Source organism: Blennius ocellaris (genome assembly GCF_963422515.1).
Source record: "Blennius ocellaris genome assembly, chromosome: 14".
NCBI classification, from domain to species: Eukaryota; Metazoa; Chordata; class Actinopteri; order Blenniiformes; family Blenniidae; genus Blennius; species Blennius ocellaris.
Genome location: NC_137663.1, coordinates 6,074,176 through 6,090,614, shown reverse-complemented (window position 1 = coordinate 6,090,614; position 16,439 = coordinate 6,074,176). Strand labels below are relative to the sequence as shown.

Sequence of the window (16,439 nt, the reverse complement as noted above, 5' to 3'; positions counted from 1 at the left end):
TTGTTTTTGCAGGGAAACTGACTATGAAGACACAAAGACGGCTTCAGGTCTGAACACACAGATGGTCGAGCCTCTGGAGGGCGTAGTTTTTGTCACAGCAGCAATATCTGGGAGCAGGAGATAAAAGAGCATCTCAAAGCTCCATGTATCCAGTCTATTAAAGTGTGACGTCCCGCAAGGCTCCCCACTGGGTCCTTTTCCTTTTTTTATTTTTCCTACTTTTTTTATGAGAAAGTTTCACTCTATGCAGACGACACATGACTTTACGTTGCCATCGATCGCTCATTAGACTGTTTCCCACTGCAGGAACTTTTCTCACGTGTCTTGTGAGGAACTCAGGAGCTTCTCTAATTTGCCAACCAAAAGCTGAAACTTTGTCAAACTACAGGAAACGGCTCATTCAAACGTTATCATTCCATCTGAGTCTTTGCTGTGTATTTTCGTCAGTCTCATAGACGAGGGTGAGAGGGCCCAGCGGTGCTTCCTGGGACTGGAGGGGCAGGTTAATGGTGACTTCCCGTGGCTTAACACTAAGAAAAGCTGAGCACTGTAACATTACATGTAATCATATGGATGAATGGACGAATAGTTTGATGTTTAAGATGTCACAATATGATGGAAACTGCCTACATAACTGTTTTCCAAAGTGAACCAATCATGCAAAAACCAGAAGGTCTTTATTTTAACAGAGTACAGTGATTAAAAACTTAAGTGTTCAGATTGTTGAAAAACCATTGGGGAAATGTGGAAAACATCGAGGTTAGTGTGACCAGGCTCACAGCTGCAGTTTTCCAATCCTGTAATAATAAATGTGATTTCTGGTTCACCGTCAACTGTGATGAAAATGAAGTTGTGTTTCTCCAACTGGTCAATGTATTGTACAGTTCAAGGTTTGTACATTCCTGCTAAAGTTAAAATAAATGTTTCTAAAAGTCTGTTACCACTGAATCACTGAAGACATGAAGTATTGTCCCAATTTAATAGGTCCTGTGTGTTCAGTCTGACCTCCAGGTGGCGCCATCACAGCACACATTGGGTGGATGACGTGGAGATGCTGAGTTGTTTTATTTCCTGGTTAATGGTAAAGAAAATACCAAGAGGCGACACTAGTTAGACAAAGGTTCGTCCGAAATGTTCCTCCTATCTCCGTTATCTATGGACTTTAAATGAAACCCTGGATGATGTCACAGGGTTAAGGAAAGGTGTTAGGAGGCTTCCTAAAGGAGTTAAGGAAAGGTGTTAGGAGGCTTCCTAAAGTAGTTAAGGAAATGTGTTAGGAGGCTTCCTAAAGTAGTTAAGGAAAGGTGTTAGGAGGCTTCCTAAAGGAGTTAGTGGAAGGTGTTAGGAGGCTTCCTAAAGGGGTTAGTGAAAGGTGTTAGGAGGCTTCCTAAAGGAGTTAAGGAAAAGTGTTAGGAGGCTTGCAAAAGGAATTAAGGAAAGGTGTTAGGAGGCTTCCCAAAAGAGTTAAGGAAAAGTGTTAGGAGGCTTCCTAAAGGAGTTAAGGAAAGGTGCTAGGAGGCTTCCTAAAGGAGTTAAGGAAAGGTGTTAGGAGGCTTCCTAAAGGAGTTAAGGAAAAGTGTTAGGAGGCTTCCTAAAGGAGTTAAGGAAAGGTGTTAGGAGGCTTGCAAAAGGAGTTAAGGAAAAGTGTTAGGAGGCTTCCCAAAAGAGTTAAGGAAAAGTGTTAGGAGGCTTCCTAAAGGAGTTAAGGAAAGGTGTTAGGTGGCTTCCTAAAAGAGTTAAGGAAAGGTGTTAGGAGGCTTCCTAAAGGAGTTAAGGAAAAGTGTTAGGATGCTTCCTAAAGGAGTTAAGGGAAAGTGTTAGGAGGCTTCCTAAAGGAGTTAAGGAAAGGTGTTAGGAGGCTTCCTAAAGGAATTAGTGAAAGGCATTAGGAGGTTTCCTAAAGGAGTTAAGGAAAGGTGTTAGGAGGCTTCCTAAAGGAGTTAGTGAAAGGTGTTAGGTGGCTTCCTAAAAGAGTTAAGGAAAGGTGTTAGGAGGCTTCCTAAAGGAGTTAAGGAAAGGTGATCATGTTAGTGTGACAGTCGGACACTTTCACTTAGTGACGTCATAATAGTGCGACGGCAGCACAAGTTAGTGACGTCTGCTGTGGCGGGGAAAGAAATACAAGTTTCTAAAAATGGACTTTTAAAAACACATTTGGGTTTTAGATGATTTAAAGTTGTTAAATACAGATTTTTACTTGGTAACTTACATGATCTGCTCCTTTTTCTGACATCCTGACTTTCCCTGAACACTCTGATGAGCCGGCCCTTTAAATGTTGTCACCGCAAGGAATTGTGGGGCAGCATGAGCTGATCTCCTTTGATAAAGGAAGCATCAGTGTTTCCTAGGCTAAAGGAGGCTCTAAAGGAAGCATCAGTGTTTCCTAGGCTAAAGGAGGCTCTAAAGGAAGCATCAGTGTTTCCTAGGCTAAAGGAGGCTCTAAAGGAAGCAAGGAGCCTCCTTTCCTTTGCTTATTGAGAATTCAGACAGTTCTTATCATGGCTGCTACACAAACACTTCTGAGGTTCAGGAGAAGTCGGTAGACGAGGAGACAGGAGGGACATTTTGGTCGAACACAAAGTCTCCTCATGTCCGGTGAGTCTGCAGTCTCAAACTTTAATATGCTCACAGACTTAATTTTACATTTCCCAAAGAGGGTTGCAGCTTTTATTTCAAAGTAACTGAGGTCCTGTTTATACGACAATGTTTCAAGTGAAAAACGCATTTTCCATCTCAGAAATGTAGAGTGTTTACTCAGCAATATTGTAAACAATGTCCATGGAAACAGCAGAAACCCTGAAAACGGTGTAGTTAGCGTGCCAGACCACTAGTTGGGGCTGTTGTTGCGTTTTCAGTGTCTCCGAGGACTGCTGTTGTGTAAACGGGGCCTAAATTGAACATTTATGACACAATCTCAAACCGAACAGCTCAGCTCAACATTCTGGCCTCTTGATATTTTCTCCACTATCAAATAAATTATTTCATGTGTTTATAACAATTATTGTTGTGGGAGGAGAGATTATAGCGTCTCCTCCTCGTCCTTCTCTTCACACTCACTGAGGACAGTCTCCTCTCCACGCTTTGATTCCTCTGTCAGTTGTTTGTTTAAAGAAATGCTCAACCTTCAATAAAAAAAAAATATAAAAAATCACCATTTCCTGTCATCTGCTTCACTTTTTCTTCCTTCATTTCTGGGGGTTTTTGGCAGAAAAAAAGGGCAAAAAACACAATTCAACTGAAGAGAAAAAAAATATTCCAACAAGACTGAATTCGGTTTTTATTTTCTCTCCATCACACTTGTTTTATTTCTTGCTTCTTTTTCGTCTTGGCCGGAGTCTCGCAGCTCAGACGGTGAATTTAACAAAAACTACAAGGATATTATTGTTTAGTTTAAATGAAAATAAAAAATAAAACATTTGTGTGTGTTGGCGGGTGGGGGGCATATATGAGGCATTCCTTTACTATTACACACACTTTTTGACTGTAATCTAATTTAAATAAAACAAATTGAATTATATATTTAGGATTTTTCTATTTTATATTGTTCGATTTCATGTGATATTTAGTATTTCAGTTCGTTATTTTATTTGTTCCCATTTTAGAATTTCATTAAAAATTATATTTTATTGTTTTTTTTTACTCTTTCTAATTAATTTTCATTTAAAAAAATCTTCATATCTGATTTGAACATGTTATTGAATTTCATCATGTTCAATTTACAAATTATGCTTGACTGTAACTTTCAATTTGTTTTAACTTAACTGATTTTATTATGTTTTATTTCACTTAAAAATATTTTTCATTATGTTAATTTTATTATTTCATTTTGATGTCATTTTAATTCATTTAATTTGATTACATTTAAAAAAAAATCTTTAGTCTCATTTCAGTGTTTCGTGTTACCTAATCCTTCTTGTGCCGGCCTTAGTGGCAAGGCACAACATTTACCATCCTGGGCAGCAGTTTGTTTTTTTTCTTACTAATTTTGTGCCGTCTTTTTGTCGCATACTTGTCCGGCACAGTTGGGAACCTGGACAGAAGTAGCTCCTAGAAATGTGTGGAATGTTGAGTAATAAGTTGCTCCGAGGTTTGCCAACCATTCGGCTCACCATTTCCCAACAAAATGGCAAAATCTGCACACAAAAAATGTCCCATGCAAAAAGTGGAAGGACTGGAGATCAGCTGAGATCAGAGGAGATTAGCTGAGTTCAGCAGAGATTAGAGATCAGTTGATTTTAAAGGAGATCAGCAGAGATGGCTGAGATAAGAGGAAATCAGCTGAGTTCAGCCGAGATCAGAGATCGGCTGATTTCAGCGGAGATCAGAGGAGATCAGCGGAGATCAGCTGAGTTCAGCCGAGATCAGAGGAGATCAGCTGAGTTCAGCAGAGATAAGAGGGGATCAGCTGATTTCAGCGGAGATCGGAGAAGATCAGGGGAGTTCAGCTGAGTTCAATAGAGATCAGCGGAGATCAGAGAAGATCAGCGGAGATCAGCTGAGTTCAATAGAGATCACCGGAGATCAGCTGAGTTCAGCAGAGATAAGAGGGGATCAGCTGATTCCAGCAGAGATCGGAGAAGATCAGGGGAGTTCAGCTGAGTTCAATAGAGATCAGCGGAGATCAGCTGAGTCCAGAGGAGTACAACGGGGCTGTGGGAATTTTCTCGTTTTCTATTGGATATTGTGCTTGATTGTAAATTTTATTTCGTTTTACATTATCCGTTTTTAATTGCTATTTTATTTGTGTTAATAATTTCAACGTCACTTGAATTTTGTTTGCGCTTTTTCGTTTTTATTTCCCTTTTATCGGACCTATTCCGAGCTACCACCACTAGGGGCGGTGTTTCCCGGGCCGCTGGCTCCCCGGCCCGCTGCTGTCACGCCGGATGAAGACGTTCCATTGCCGGGTTACAGACGCAGCCGTTGTCCGCAGCTCGTCGAGCACCATGGCGGCAGTGCGCAGCTTGCAGGTCTCGGTGAAATCGGACAGCGGCTCGGAGCGCTCGGACTCGGACTCCGAGTCGGACCAGGATGCCCGCGGCGCCGAGCCGATGGAGGTGGAGGAGGGCGAGCTGCAGGCGGAGGACGTGTCGGTGAACCGCTCCCTGAAGGAGCTCCTGCCGGTGAGTGCCCGGGCTAGGCCCCGCCAGACCGGGGACTGGCGTCGGCTGCGGGCGGCCGACCCAGTCGCCGCGGCTGGCCGCAGTTCACCTGAACTCCCGCTCCCTTCGAGCCCCAGCGGTTCGCTGCTTAACGAGGACTAGTTCAAACTAGATGAAACTGGCTTCGTGCTGTCGTTAGTTTTTAATTAATTAACCCACTTGTTGCTGTTTCTTCCTGCTGTTTGACCGCCTCACCAGACTCCTTTCAGAAAACTCAAAATTCAACGTTTTAACATAGAAACAAGAGTCGGAGCGTAAACAACAGCAGATTCTTAACGATGGCTTGATACAGATTCATTTACTCAACACATCGGCCTGTTTTTGATCACTTACATTACATGTTATTGGACCTTTCACAGCTTGCTCTCCTGTTGCTCCTCATGTGAATGTGTCCTTCAGCAGGACATTTACCTGCTCTTGCACTGTTGGTTTCTGCACCTATTGAAGCAAGTTAAATCTGATATGTCAAAAACATTTCATTTGTATCTACTAATGAAAAGATGCAAATATGTCCGACAATGTTTTCTAGCTCCTAAACATGGTACTTGATGAACAGATGTTACTTGTGCCATGACATGTGGCCAGTGAAGGCTGCTGGAACTGTTGCTGAATGGTCTCCCCTCAACCTCTAACAGGACACGAGCCGGCGCTATGAGAACAAGGCCGGAGCCTTCATCACCGGGATCGACGTCAACTCCAAGGTACGACCGGTCAGTTTGTGATTGTGGAACTGACCCACGCCATTCTTCGTGCACACTTCACTTTGCGCACGTGCTCTCATCAAAATGCGTATAACACGGGCACAAAGATTGTAGACTGGTACCCGAACATATCGTGTCCACACACAGACAGTGGAGAGCCTGTAACTGTAACTGTGTGTGTGTGTGTGTGTGTGTCAGGAGGCGATCGAGAGGAAGGAGAAGCGTGCGCAGCGTTTTCATTTCCACAGCGAGCAGAGCGTCACCCAGAGGAACGTGTTCCTGGACAAAGACGGCATGAAGAAAGGTGGGAGTGCGTTTTGTCTTCACTTCCTGTTGCATCTGACCGCAGTGACTGACCCCCCCCACCCCCCCACCCCCCGCCCCCTCCTCAGCCATCCCCAATCTGCGCATGGAGGCCATTCACGTGAGCGGCGTGGACGACATGAGCACTCAGGACGTCTTTGGGTATTTCAAAGAGTATCCGCCAGCACACATCGAATGGATCGACGACGCGTCCTGTGAGATCACACACACACACACACACACACACACACACGGGGAAAAACCACACTTTGGTTCAGCTTTGCCTGGTGCGTGTGTGTTGTTAACACGCGGTGTGGACACGCCCTCCCCGCCGTCTCTCCCAGGTAACGTGGTTTGGCTGGATGACGACACATCCATTCGAGCGCTCATCAACTCCAGCCGGATGCCTGACCCGGAGGCCGTCGCCACGGAGACGGAGAGGAGCGACCAGCCGAGCACAGGTCGGTTCCGCACGCCGCTCAAACCACCCGGGCCCCCCCCCAAAGAAAATTGCATTATGGGTAAAGTGTCCGTGCTGTGACTGCGGCAGGCCATCAGAGTGAAGGGTCGGGTGATGAAGAGGAGGAGGAGGGCGAGGTGGATGAGGATGAGGTGAAGAAGGGCGGCGAGGAGATCGAGGTGAAGGACGGCGACGGAGAGGCGGACAAGACGAAGGCGGGGGACGCTCAGGTAGAGCGGCGTCCGTCTCGACGTGGGCCAATCGGGTGTCGCCGTGTGTTCCTCATCGATGACCTCATCCACAGGTGGACGACCTGTCGAGAGCAGAGAGGGAGTCGCTGCTGAGGAACGAGCTGCGTCCGGCCATCAGGCCGTTTAAAGGAAACAAGCTTATGCTGCGCCTTGCTACACAAGGTTAGACACACACACACACACACACACACACACACACACACACACACACACACACACACACACACACACACACACACACACACACACACACACACACACACACACACACACACACACACACACACACACACACACCATTCTGTGTCCGTTCTCTCCCTCAGTTCCAGCGCAGTATGAATGTAGCGTGAAAACAACCATCACAGACACAAACGGCCTCACGGACTCAAGCGCTTGAGCTAAAAAGGCTCCTGTGGTCTGGTGAGCTTTGCATTGTGGGTAGTTCAGTCAGCATTCCTGGTCAAGGACGGTGGAGGAAAACTGAAACCAGAGATTCACAGCCTTTTTGACACGTGTTCCTATAACATCATAAAAGCGCAATCGTCAACAACTGAGGATAGTCTCACCAGGAAAGGCTTTTCACTGGGATAAAGCTCATAAATGCCCTTGGTCTCATGTGGGCCTTCAAATATTTACAAAGATGTATTTACGGTCATTGCTTTTGAATAATTTACGGTGTCAAATAACAAACGGGCAGATATCATATGATAATTAAAAAGAGCAGTGGAAGCCGCAACAGTTAAATAAACCTAATTGGAGAAGTTCCATTCAGTTTAATGGTTGTTTTTTTTCCCCGCAGAGCTTTATGTTAAGTGTAATTTAAAAAGAGGACAGCGGTCTCTGTTGGGGGGCTTTTCCACCAGAAAGAACCAGGTTCTAGTTCGGAGCCAGGGCCGGATTTAACACCCATTCTTAATCTTTCTTTTTCTTTGAACCGGCTTTCTGAAATGTACAGCGAACACGAGCCCCCTGAGTGGTTATAGAGGGGAAAAAAGAACTGTTGGGAACGAGATAATAAGTCAGTCTCTGAAGTGAATTAAACAAGGGAACGAGATAATTTAATGTGCGATCGGAGCCGTGGCTCTTGAGAGTGCCGCCGCGCTCCTGCTCTCCGCTGTCAACTGCGTCAGATATAGAATTTAGAAGCAGTTTTTTTCCATTGTCGTTTTTTTTTTTTTTCACGCTTTTCATGGTAACATCATTGTAACTGACTTCACTCCCATGAGGCAGCAGGGGGCGCTCTGCTACGAGACGCTCCACTATTTTCTGACCCACAGAGCCTCTTTAGAATGAAGCCACACTTTTGGTTCATCAGTAACTATAAAATAAACCACATATTACTGCTAATGAAAGCTTGTTTTTAGCCATGAAATGAGCCTTTTAATGGCTTCGTATTAAAGAGAACTTTAATCAGCGTATCTTTATGCGAGGCATGTGAATCTCCCTCACTGACAACGACGCAATACCAATCTCGACACACTACCAGCGGTACGATACGTTAGCGATTCACTGAATCCTCTGGCGATACGATCCAATACGACACACCCCTGTTCCCGATTTGATACGATTTCATATAGATTTTGATGGCATTTTATTCTGTACAATGCGATTTGGTACGATACGATTCAACATGATGCCAAAAATGGAAATAGAAAACAAGACACTGCAGTTCGGTGTGGTACTCGAGGCAGAGGATATATTCTTTATTCCAATCTTCATAAGCAGCAAAATTTAACCAAAAGTTCACAGTTTGCTTCGCTTTATGCTTCTTCTTTTTGTCGTCTTAAAAAGCATGACCCAAAAAACAGGCCTTTTCACAGCGTAGGGATTTGGAACCAGATTCATCCTAAGGAACAGGAATCGGTTCCTCACGTTTGGAACTAGTTTGCGACAACAACAACAATCACTGTCAATGAGTAACTAAAAGTGACACTTTCTATAGTGCATTGTCCATATTCCTGTCTGCCAGACCGATACTAAACTAATATAAATAATACAAATAGTAATAACCTTTCACAATTACGGTAGGTCTTTCACGACTGTTTATACAACAACAAAATGCAAACTATTATTTGTCAGTCGCAGCTGCTGTAAACAGACTGACCCAGTCATATTCAATGTAAAAAGTAAATTAATAAAAATAAAATACACCCTTGAAAGGTGTATTTTTTTGGGGGGGGGGACCAGTTAGTCCACATGTTGATGATGAAGCAGACTGCTGTCACAATAATTTAGTGATATTGTCAATATCACCTGCTGGGCTGAACACGAGTTCAGGTTTAGCAGCGTAGCATTGTTTACAAACCGCCTGCATCTTGTCAAGTTGACCGTCTGTCTTGTGAAAGCCAAAGTACTTCCAACGCCTGATTTGAAGTGTTCCGGTGGTCAAAGACCTCCTCTACCTGCTTTATGCTGCTCTGGCGGACCGCCGTGCCGTGAGACTGGCTTGTGGGAGAAATGTGGGTCCCGGATGACGGTGCATTCAATGCGCCTCGGAAACCCAGGATAGAATTAAGTACAACGTGAAAAACTCGACACAATCATGGATTTTACCAATGCAGGCACAAAGTGACCGATGTATCTCTGTTTCACCTGTAAATTGCACCGATGCACAGTGACGGGATCGGTACACTCGTATCGCGCACGTTTGTATCTAGGTACCGATTAATCTCCACGTGCTTAGTTTACGTAGGTTTCCATTATAAACGGCTGTAGAGCTGCATTCTATCATTCTACGCCTCCATGATGTTGAAGCATTTGATCCAGAAATAAAGTGAAAGGAGCATAAAGTCACTATGTAAAGCCCAAATGGTGAAACATAAGCCCCGAGCTCATTCACGATTTTTCTCATTCCGGACTAAAACAAGACGGGCAATGTTTTCTGTCTCTTTGGTCTGAATCTGAGGTTCTGTCTCCTGGACCAAACCATGAGTACAGTCTGTCTCCTGGTTGCGCTGTCGGTGCTGATCGGTGAGATCAGTGACGTATCACGTTTTGGAGTGACGCAGTGACGTGGCTCTCACTTGGCTCCGTTGACAATGGGGAAAACAACCGGTGCTTTGGCGATGCTCATTTAAGAACCGGCCCTGAACTAGAACCTGGTTCTTCTTGGTGGAAGAGCCCTACGTGTGCTCAGCTCAGAGCAGGTGTGCTGCCCCCAGAGGTGGGTTGTTAGCAAGGGGTCACTGAAGAGAACTGGTTAATAATGTTGATGTTGTTTGGTTGGCAGAAGGTGATGCACCGAGTTGGTTATTTAGATATTAAATGTTTTGCTTGGCAAGATATGTGGGAAAAGCTTGGACAGTGAGACTGAAAGCTTTGTATCCAGACTGTTGACTCTTGATGAAATGTTAACTCTAATGCAGGCCTATTCAACTGGCGGCCCGCAGATCAGTTCTGTTTACTTTTTTTAAATTTTTTTATTAAAAAAAAGAAAGACATTTTTAAATACATTACAGTCATTCCAATTTGCTTTTATAGAGAAAATAGAAAAGCCCAACATATCCACATGAGCAGCAGGTGTGTTTGTGACTGTGGAAAGAAAAACTCCCCCAACAGGAGAAACTTTGTAGAAACCAGAGTCAGAGGTGGCGGCATTCTGTGGACCGGTTGGGGTGAAAGGATAGAGGAGAGGAGAGGAGAGGAGAGGAGAGGAGAGGAGAGGAGAGGAGAGGAGAGGAGAGGAGAGGAGAGGAGAGGAGAGGAGAGGAGAGGAGAGGAGAGGAGAGGAGAGGAGAGGAGAGGAGAGGAGAGGAGAGGAGAGGAGAGGAGAGGAGAGGAGAGGAGAGGAGAGGAGAGGAGAGGAGAGGAGAGGAGAGGAGAGGAGAGGAGAGGAGAGATAGAGAAAGACTTGGTGGGGAGATACTTACAATACCCTTGTTAGTGCTACATACATTTTTTTTTCTTTTTAATAATACAGTAATCACAGTGATCTAAATATTTTCCAACTGCCGTGAGATGAAACCAGCCTGAGCAACAACAGAGCAAAAACCAAAATAATCATAACAATTATAACAAAAGCAAAAACAAAAGGACATAAAACAAAGAGAAATAAAAGGAAAAGAGAAAAACAGAACGAAACAAAAAACAAAATAAAAAGCTGTGGTATTAAGTGTTAGATAAACAGCTTTTGTTGTCAGATGCTCAAAATGTTCAGCGACTGTGTGACATGAAATCCATTGGCAAGTTCAGCTAATCTTTCAATTCTGATCATCTGTTTGATCTCTTCTGTGGATTGCTTGAAAGAAAGGGATTTGTACTACAAGTAGAGATGTCAGAATTTACAAAATTATACAGAAAGACATACATAATCTTTCAGATGTTTCAAATGTGTGTTTATGGGGCTGTAACAGCCTTTGTTCCAAAACAAAAACAGTATGATGTGTATAAAGTCAGTGATTTGTACTTTTTTGCCATTTACCACAATAAAACACTTTTGCATGTGGCAGAGCATTGTGTCAGGTTGAGATCAGGAATAATAGAATTGTCCGGCCGCCGGGTCCTTAGCTTTCTGAAAATGTGGCCCTCCCAAAAATATAGTTGATATATATAGGGCTTATATGATCACTAGTGTCATATAAGCCCATGTGGGCTGGGCAAACGTGTGCATGACACTAAAAATCTGAATTCATTCATGAATCAACAACTAGTAGAATGAGTGAATCATGTCCGCAAACGTTCGTAGAAGGACGATTCAGGCCCTCCATAACAACCAAGAAAATAAATCTCCACATGAAGACCTGCAGGTTCGGGGAGTGACTGAAACATGACTCTACTTATGTCACTGGGTTCTGTCGTCAATGGAAACGGGATGTCCCTCGTGTCGTCACACTCGGTCGCCATAGAGAACTTGAGGCCCTTTCAGTTGGTGGTGTTTGGAGCTGAGCAGAAAGAGTTTGTGTGAACCGAACGAACTACAATGTCACTCATGGAAGGTTTTTGCTCATCAGCCTGAACTCCTGACACGTTCACATGGAGCTGTGGTAAATGTTGACGTTGTGTCTGCAGACGACAAAAAGGAGCTGGGCGCCGCCCGTCGTAGCCGATACTACATGAAGTATGGAAACCCGAACTACGGCGGCATGAAGGGGATCCTCAGCAACTCCTGGTGAGACCCGGACGGTGCAGCTCGTCTCCAGAGTACCCGCTGCCACGCAGAGGTTTCTGGGTTCAGGGTTGCCACGGCGACTCGGAAATGATCTACGTGGTGTTTTCCATTTTTCAGGAAGAGGCGTTTTCACACCCGGCGGATCCAACGAGATGTCCTGAAGAGCAAGAAGCCTCTGATTGGAGACAGCATGGGACACACGCCGCCGTACACACACCGACACTCAGGTAAACGCTCTCGCACCGAGACGCCCCGAGAGACGAAGCACGAGCTTTACTCCACCTGCTTCTTCCTCCTCAGCCGACCTCGTGAACCTGCCCGAGGAGCCCATCAAGGAGGAGGAGGAGGAGGACGACGACGAAGACGCCAGTGGCGACGAGGACATGGATTCTGACGACCGTGTGGTGGAGTACAAAGACCAGGGGGACAGGGCGGAGCGGAGTAGCGGCTCGCGCTCTGCGGGGGCGGGGCTTCGCAGTCGAGCCGACCGCTCCCCGTCTCCCTGGTCCGAGTCGGACGAGATGGACTACGACCTGGAGCTGAAGATGATCTCCACGCCGTCGCCCAAGAAGAGCAAGAAGATGACGATGTACGCGGACGAGCTGGACACGCACCTCAACACCATCCGGTCAGAGACGCTCGCCTGTCCTTTTCCCAAATTCACCCTCACCTGTTCTTGCCTGTCCTGTTAGTTCTTTGTTCTCTCGCATGCCGGTCAGCCTTCAGCTGTCCTCGTCTGTCCTGAGGTGTGTTTATTAAAGGTTTCCTCTCCGCGCCGTCCACCAGGAACAGGATCGGAGTGTCGGGATCCCAGAGTCACACCAAACCGCCGTCGCCCGCCAAGGTGACCGACGTGAGGCAGCTGCTGGAGGAGAAGAGGCAGGGCGTGCCCTCTCAACAGAGACCGTCCCCCCCGGTGGCCAGTGGTGGTAAGACAGGTGAGCGGCGGGGGTTCGAGGTGCCTCGTCCAAAGGCTCCACTCCTCCTCTGACTCTCCGGTGCCGTCCACAGACGTCCGGCAGAGGCTTGGGAAGAGACGCTACTCCCCAGACAGGCGGCGGTCGCCCTCCCCCGTCTCCCCGAAGAGCACGCCTCCGTCAAGAGAGCCAGTCAGAGACGTGCACCGCAGACTAGGTGTGGCCAGTCAGGACAGCAGGGGCCCCTCATCCAAAGACCGAAAGACGGGTACAGTTTGGATCAGAGCTGGGCTCAACGCCTCTCTGGGATCACTCCATTCTTTATGTATGTTATCTCTGTATTTATCCTATGACCACAACAACTTCATCAGGAAATCTTCCACGCGTGCTGAACGTGAAGAAGAACTAAGTGCTTTTTTGTTGTTGCTTATTGTTGAAATCTTACGACAGAATATGGACATACTTGAAGTTACTCTACCAGAAAAAATATCTTTAAAATCTTCTTCCCGTAAAAGGTCTCACTCCTGCACAGAGACTAAACCAATACAAGAAAACAAAACCATCACCACTCATTTCTAGCTTATCACACTTGGTGTATGTTTCACTAACTGACGAGACCTTCGGAATCCTGCCACAAGGGTTTCTGGGATATCAAAGATGGCGTCACGGCAGCCCTAAGTGAAAATATCCACATTTGACAAATTCAGCCAGAAAAAAAACCCCCGACTTTCTCAAAGAAATAGTTTTTAAGTCACGTGAATAGTTTGAAATGTGAAACTGAGCGATTTTCGTTTCCTCGTGGGATCGAGCATACAAACGGGATCTTGTGACTCAATGCCTCGGCAATCCACAAAAAAGTTAAAAAAAAAAACAAAACCGGTGGATGTTTAGGGAAATATAAATGCTGAAAATACGAGTTTGTTTGAGTGTAATGAGGAATTTCCTTCAGAAAGGTCTTGACAACGTATTAGAGATGTACATCGACAACTAAAACTGGCTCCTACATTCTTCACTCTTGTGTGGATTCCAGTGGAGTAACTTAAAGACAAGGAGCTTTAGAAAGGATGAAATGATCTCCCTTTGAAGTCCTCCTGCTGCTCTGCTCAGCTAAACTTGCTGCTGCTCTGTTCAACCTCCTCCAACGTCACAGAAGTGCAGACTTACTTGCATTTTGGGAGATCATCTTAGTTGCCTGTGTTCTGTTGGGCGTCAGTAACTTTACTCCATGTTTAGGTGCACTGGTTTTGAACTCCTTCCTCTCCTTCTGGTCCGCAGGCGGGCTGTGGAGCCGTCTGGGCTCTGGGGGAGAAGACGACGATGTCGGCACCAGGCGTCACGAACACAGAGCAAGTGGCCGCTCAGCGGGGCTGTTCTCCTCTTCCTCCTCTTCCTCCTCATCCTCCGCCGCCGCCGCCGCTGCCGCCGCCGCAGCCGCAGTGTCGTCGGGCAGAAACGACGGCAGCAAGGGCGGAAAGAGGCGAGACAAAGGGGCTGCTGCCGGGGAGCAGAAGGCGGAGGAGGAGGCGGAGGAGGTGGAGGAGGAGGACGACACGACACTCCAGAAGATGTGGGGCGCCATGATCAAACAGAAGCAGGAGCGCATGTCTCACAAGATGAAGAAGAGCCGGCTGGACAACCTGCCATCGCTGCAGATTGAGATCAGCCGCGACAGCAGCGACGAGTCAGACGCCTGAGACGCCCTGAGGAGGAGGAGGAGGAGGAGGAGGAGGAAGAGGAAACTCCTCCCAGCCTCAGGCCGGGCTGATGCAGCACCGAGTGCATACTGTGGGTCTCCCATCCAGAGTTGTGGCCGACGGGGCCCCGGGGCCTCCGAACGGACTGTTACACGGCCCGTTTTGGACCTAATGATTTTATTTTCAGGCTCAATTTACTTGCAGAACTTCGTAAAGACGTCACGGTGTTTCAGCGGTTCATTTCAGCGATTTTTTTTTTTTTTTTTTTTTTTTTTTTTCTCCACAGTCCTCATTTTTGTGTCCGGGGCCTCGTCCTCTCTGGATCCATCCCTACAGCGCTCAGTGGAACCGCTCACACCGTCGCGTCTCGCTGCCGTCGTGTTCGTCCACATTCCCCTGCCGGTCATCCGAACTGCGTGTACTCCGCCTCAAACCGCTCACTGGGGACGTAGAAGGCACTCATCTTTGCCGTTTTGTGCGTCCATGATCAGCAGCCTTATAGGGTTTCTGACCCCGAACATCGATAAGAACACAGAAAACAGCCCCAAAGAAACAAAAGAACGGAGACCTGCGAAAAGACTTCCCAGACAGGCCGAACGAATACCAAGACTTGGCATAACTTCATAGAGGAAATGATTACAAAGGGAGACACAGCGTCTTCAGAGAGACGTGGAACGGCTTCACGGAGAGACGGAACGACTTTGGAGATGCACGAAATGACTACAGAGACGTGGGGCAGCTTCAGAGATGCTGAAAAAGAATAAAGATGTTCTGGTTCTCACTTCACACACTTCACTCAGTGTTTTGTTAACAAACGTTTCTGGCGCGTGGCCTGCGGAGGATCTGAGGCATTGTTTGGGTCCTTGTGAAGCACAGACCTCATGGAATCAAGGATTGTCGGATGGTAGTGGGACACTTTTTTTTTTTTAAGGAGCTTGTGTGTGTGTTATTGTTCAATGTCAGTCTGTGGACATGAACTGTGTTTCTGGTTCCATGATTTCTTTCTGTCTTCTGTTTTGTAATCCAACTTTCTGGGTCCACAGCAACTGTTGTCCTAGCACCAGAGTACACGTGGAGAATAAAATGCTGAATTATGGATATCGCACATGATTGTGAATGATTCTGATGGTACATTTATGGGTACAAACGACAAACTTGTTTGTTTACACGACGTGTTCGTTATCATTAAGTTTGTCATAAGTTCCAATGTGACTTGTACCCTTTAAGGTCCCTCAAGAAGACACTAAATAAGCAACCAGGAGACAAAAGATTTTTAATAACGCACAAAATGTACCGCACAACTTTAGATTCACAGAGTGACAGCAAGGAACCAACAAACAGACGTGAAACAACTGCGCAGAGATGCAGACTGATCAGGAGACATGACTTGTTGGTGTAGTTCAGAGGTTCTCAAAGCCCCCGCTGGGGGCCACAGGAGGAATCGGCAACTTCAGAGACTAACGGCTTAAGATGCACCAAACAACTTTGAGGAATAAATTGACTTCAGGCATGCAAAAAGACTTCAGAAAGACTGTTAAAATGACTTCAGAGACTCACAGACCCATAGGCCCGGTTTCCCATTCAGGGCTTGGCTAAAACCATGACTATGGTCATCTAGTTTAAATTAATCCACAGTATTTCGGTGGCTTTCTGATATGTGATTCAACTTCAGATGAACCAGTTCCAGACTAAAGGTAATCAAGGACTACCAGGACCAGCCTGAGACTCCTTTAATATATGTCTTATAAGAAAGTCCTGGTTTAAAATGTGATTAAGTCCAGAACAAGGCTTAATCCCTGTATGGGAAACCAGACGTAAAGTTTACGACAAAGTAAAACTAACAT

General features: G+C 46.0%; 1 protein-coding gene across 1 annotated transcript; it reads left to right on the top strand.

Moving 5' to 3' along the window:
* Positions 1-4,921: 4,921 nt before the first annotated feature.
* On the top strand, positions 4,922-15,693 carry ncbp3 (nuclear cap binding subunit 3). Its single transcript, XM_080509298.1, has 13 exons — positions 4,922-5,123; positions 5,798-5,863; positions 6,062-6,167; positions 6,256-6,381; positions 6,511-6,627; positions 6,717-6,856; positions 6,931-7,039; positions 11,885-11,984; positions 12,102-12,211; positions 12,285-12,612; positions 12,771-12,922; positions 12,996-13,169; positions 14,177-15,693. Exons 1-13 carry the CDS (start codon positions 4,947-4,949, stop codon positions 14,593-14,595), a joined length of 2,124 nt encoding a protein of 707 aa, XP_080365424.1. The 5' UTR covers positions 4,922-4,946; the 3' UTR covers positions 14,596-15,693.
* The last annotated feature ends 746 nt before the right edge of the window (positions 15,694-16,439 follow it).

Bases quoted from the DNA above. Each gene is read 5' to 3' on its own strand.
- ncbp3 (XM_080509298.1), top strand. From the start codon at position 4,947: ATGGCGGCAGTGCGCAGCTTGCAGGTCTCGGTGAAATCGGACAGCGGC. The intron at 6,628-6,716 runs GTCGGTTCCGCA...TGACTGCGGCAG, and splicing joins GAGCGACCAGCCGAGCACAG to GCCATCAGAGTGAAGGGTCG. The intron at 7,040-11,884 runs GTTAGACACACA...TTGTGTCTGCAG, and splicing joins GCTGCGCCTTGCTACACAAG to ACGACAAAAAGGAGCTGGGC.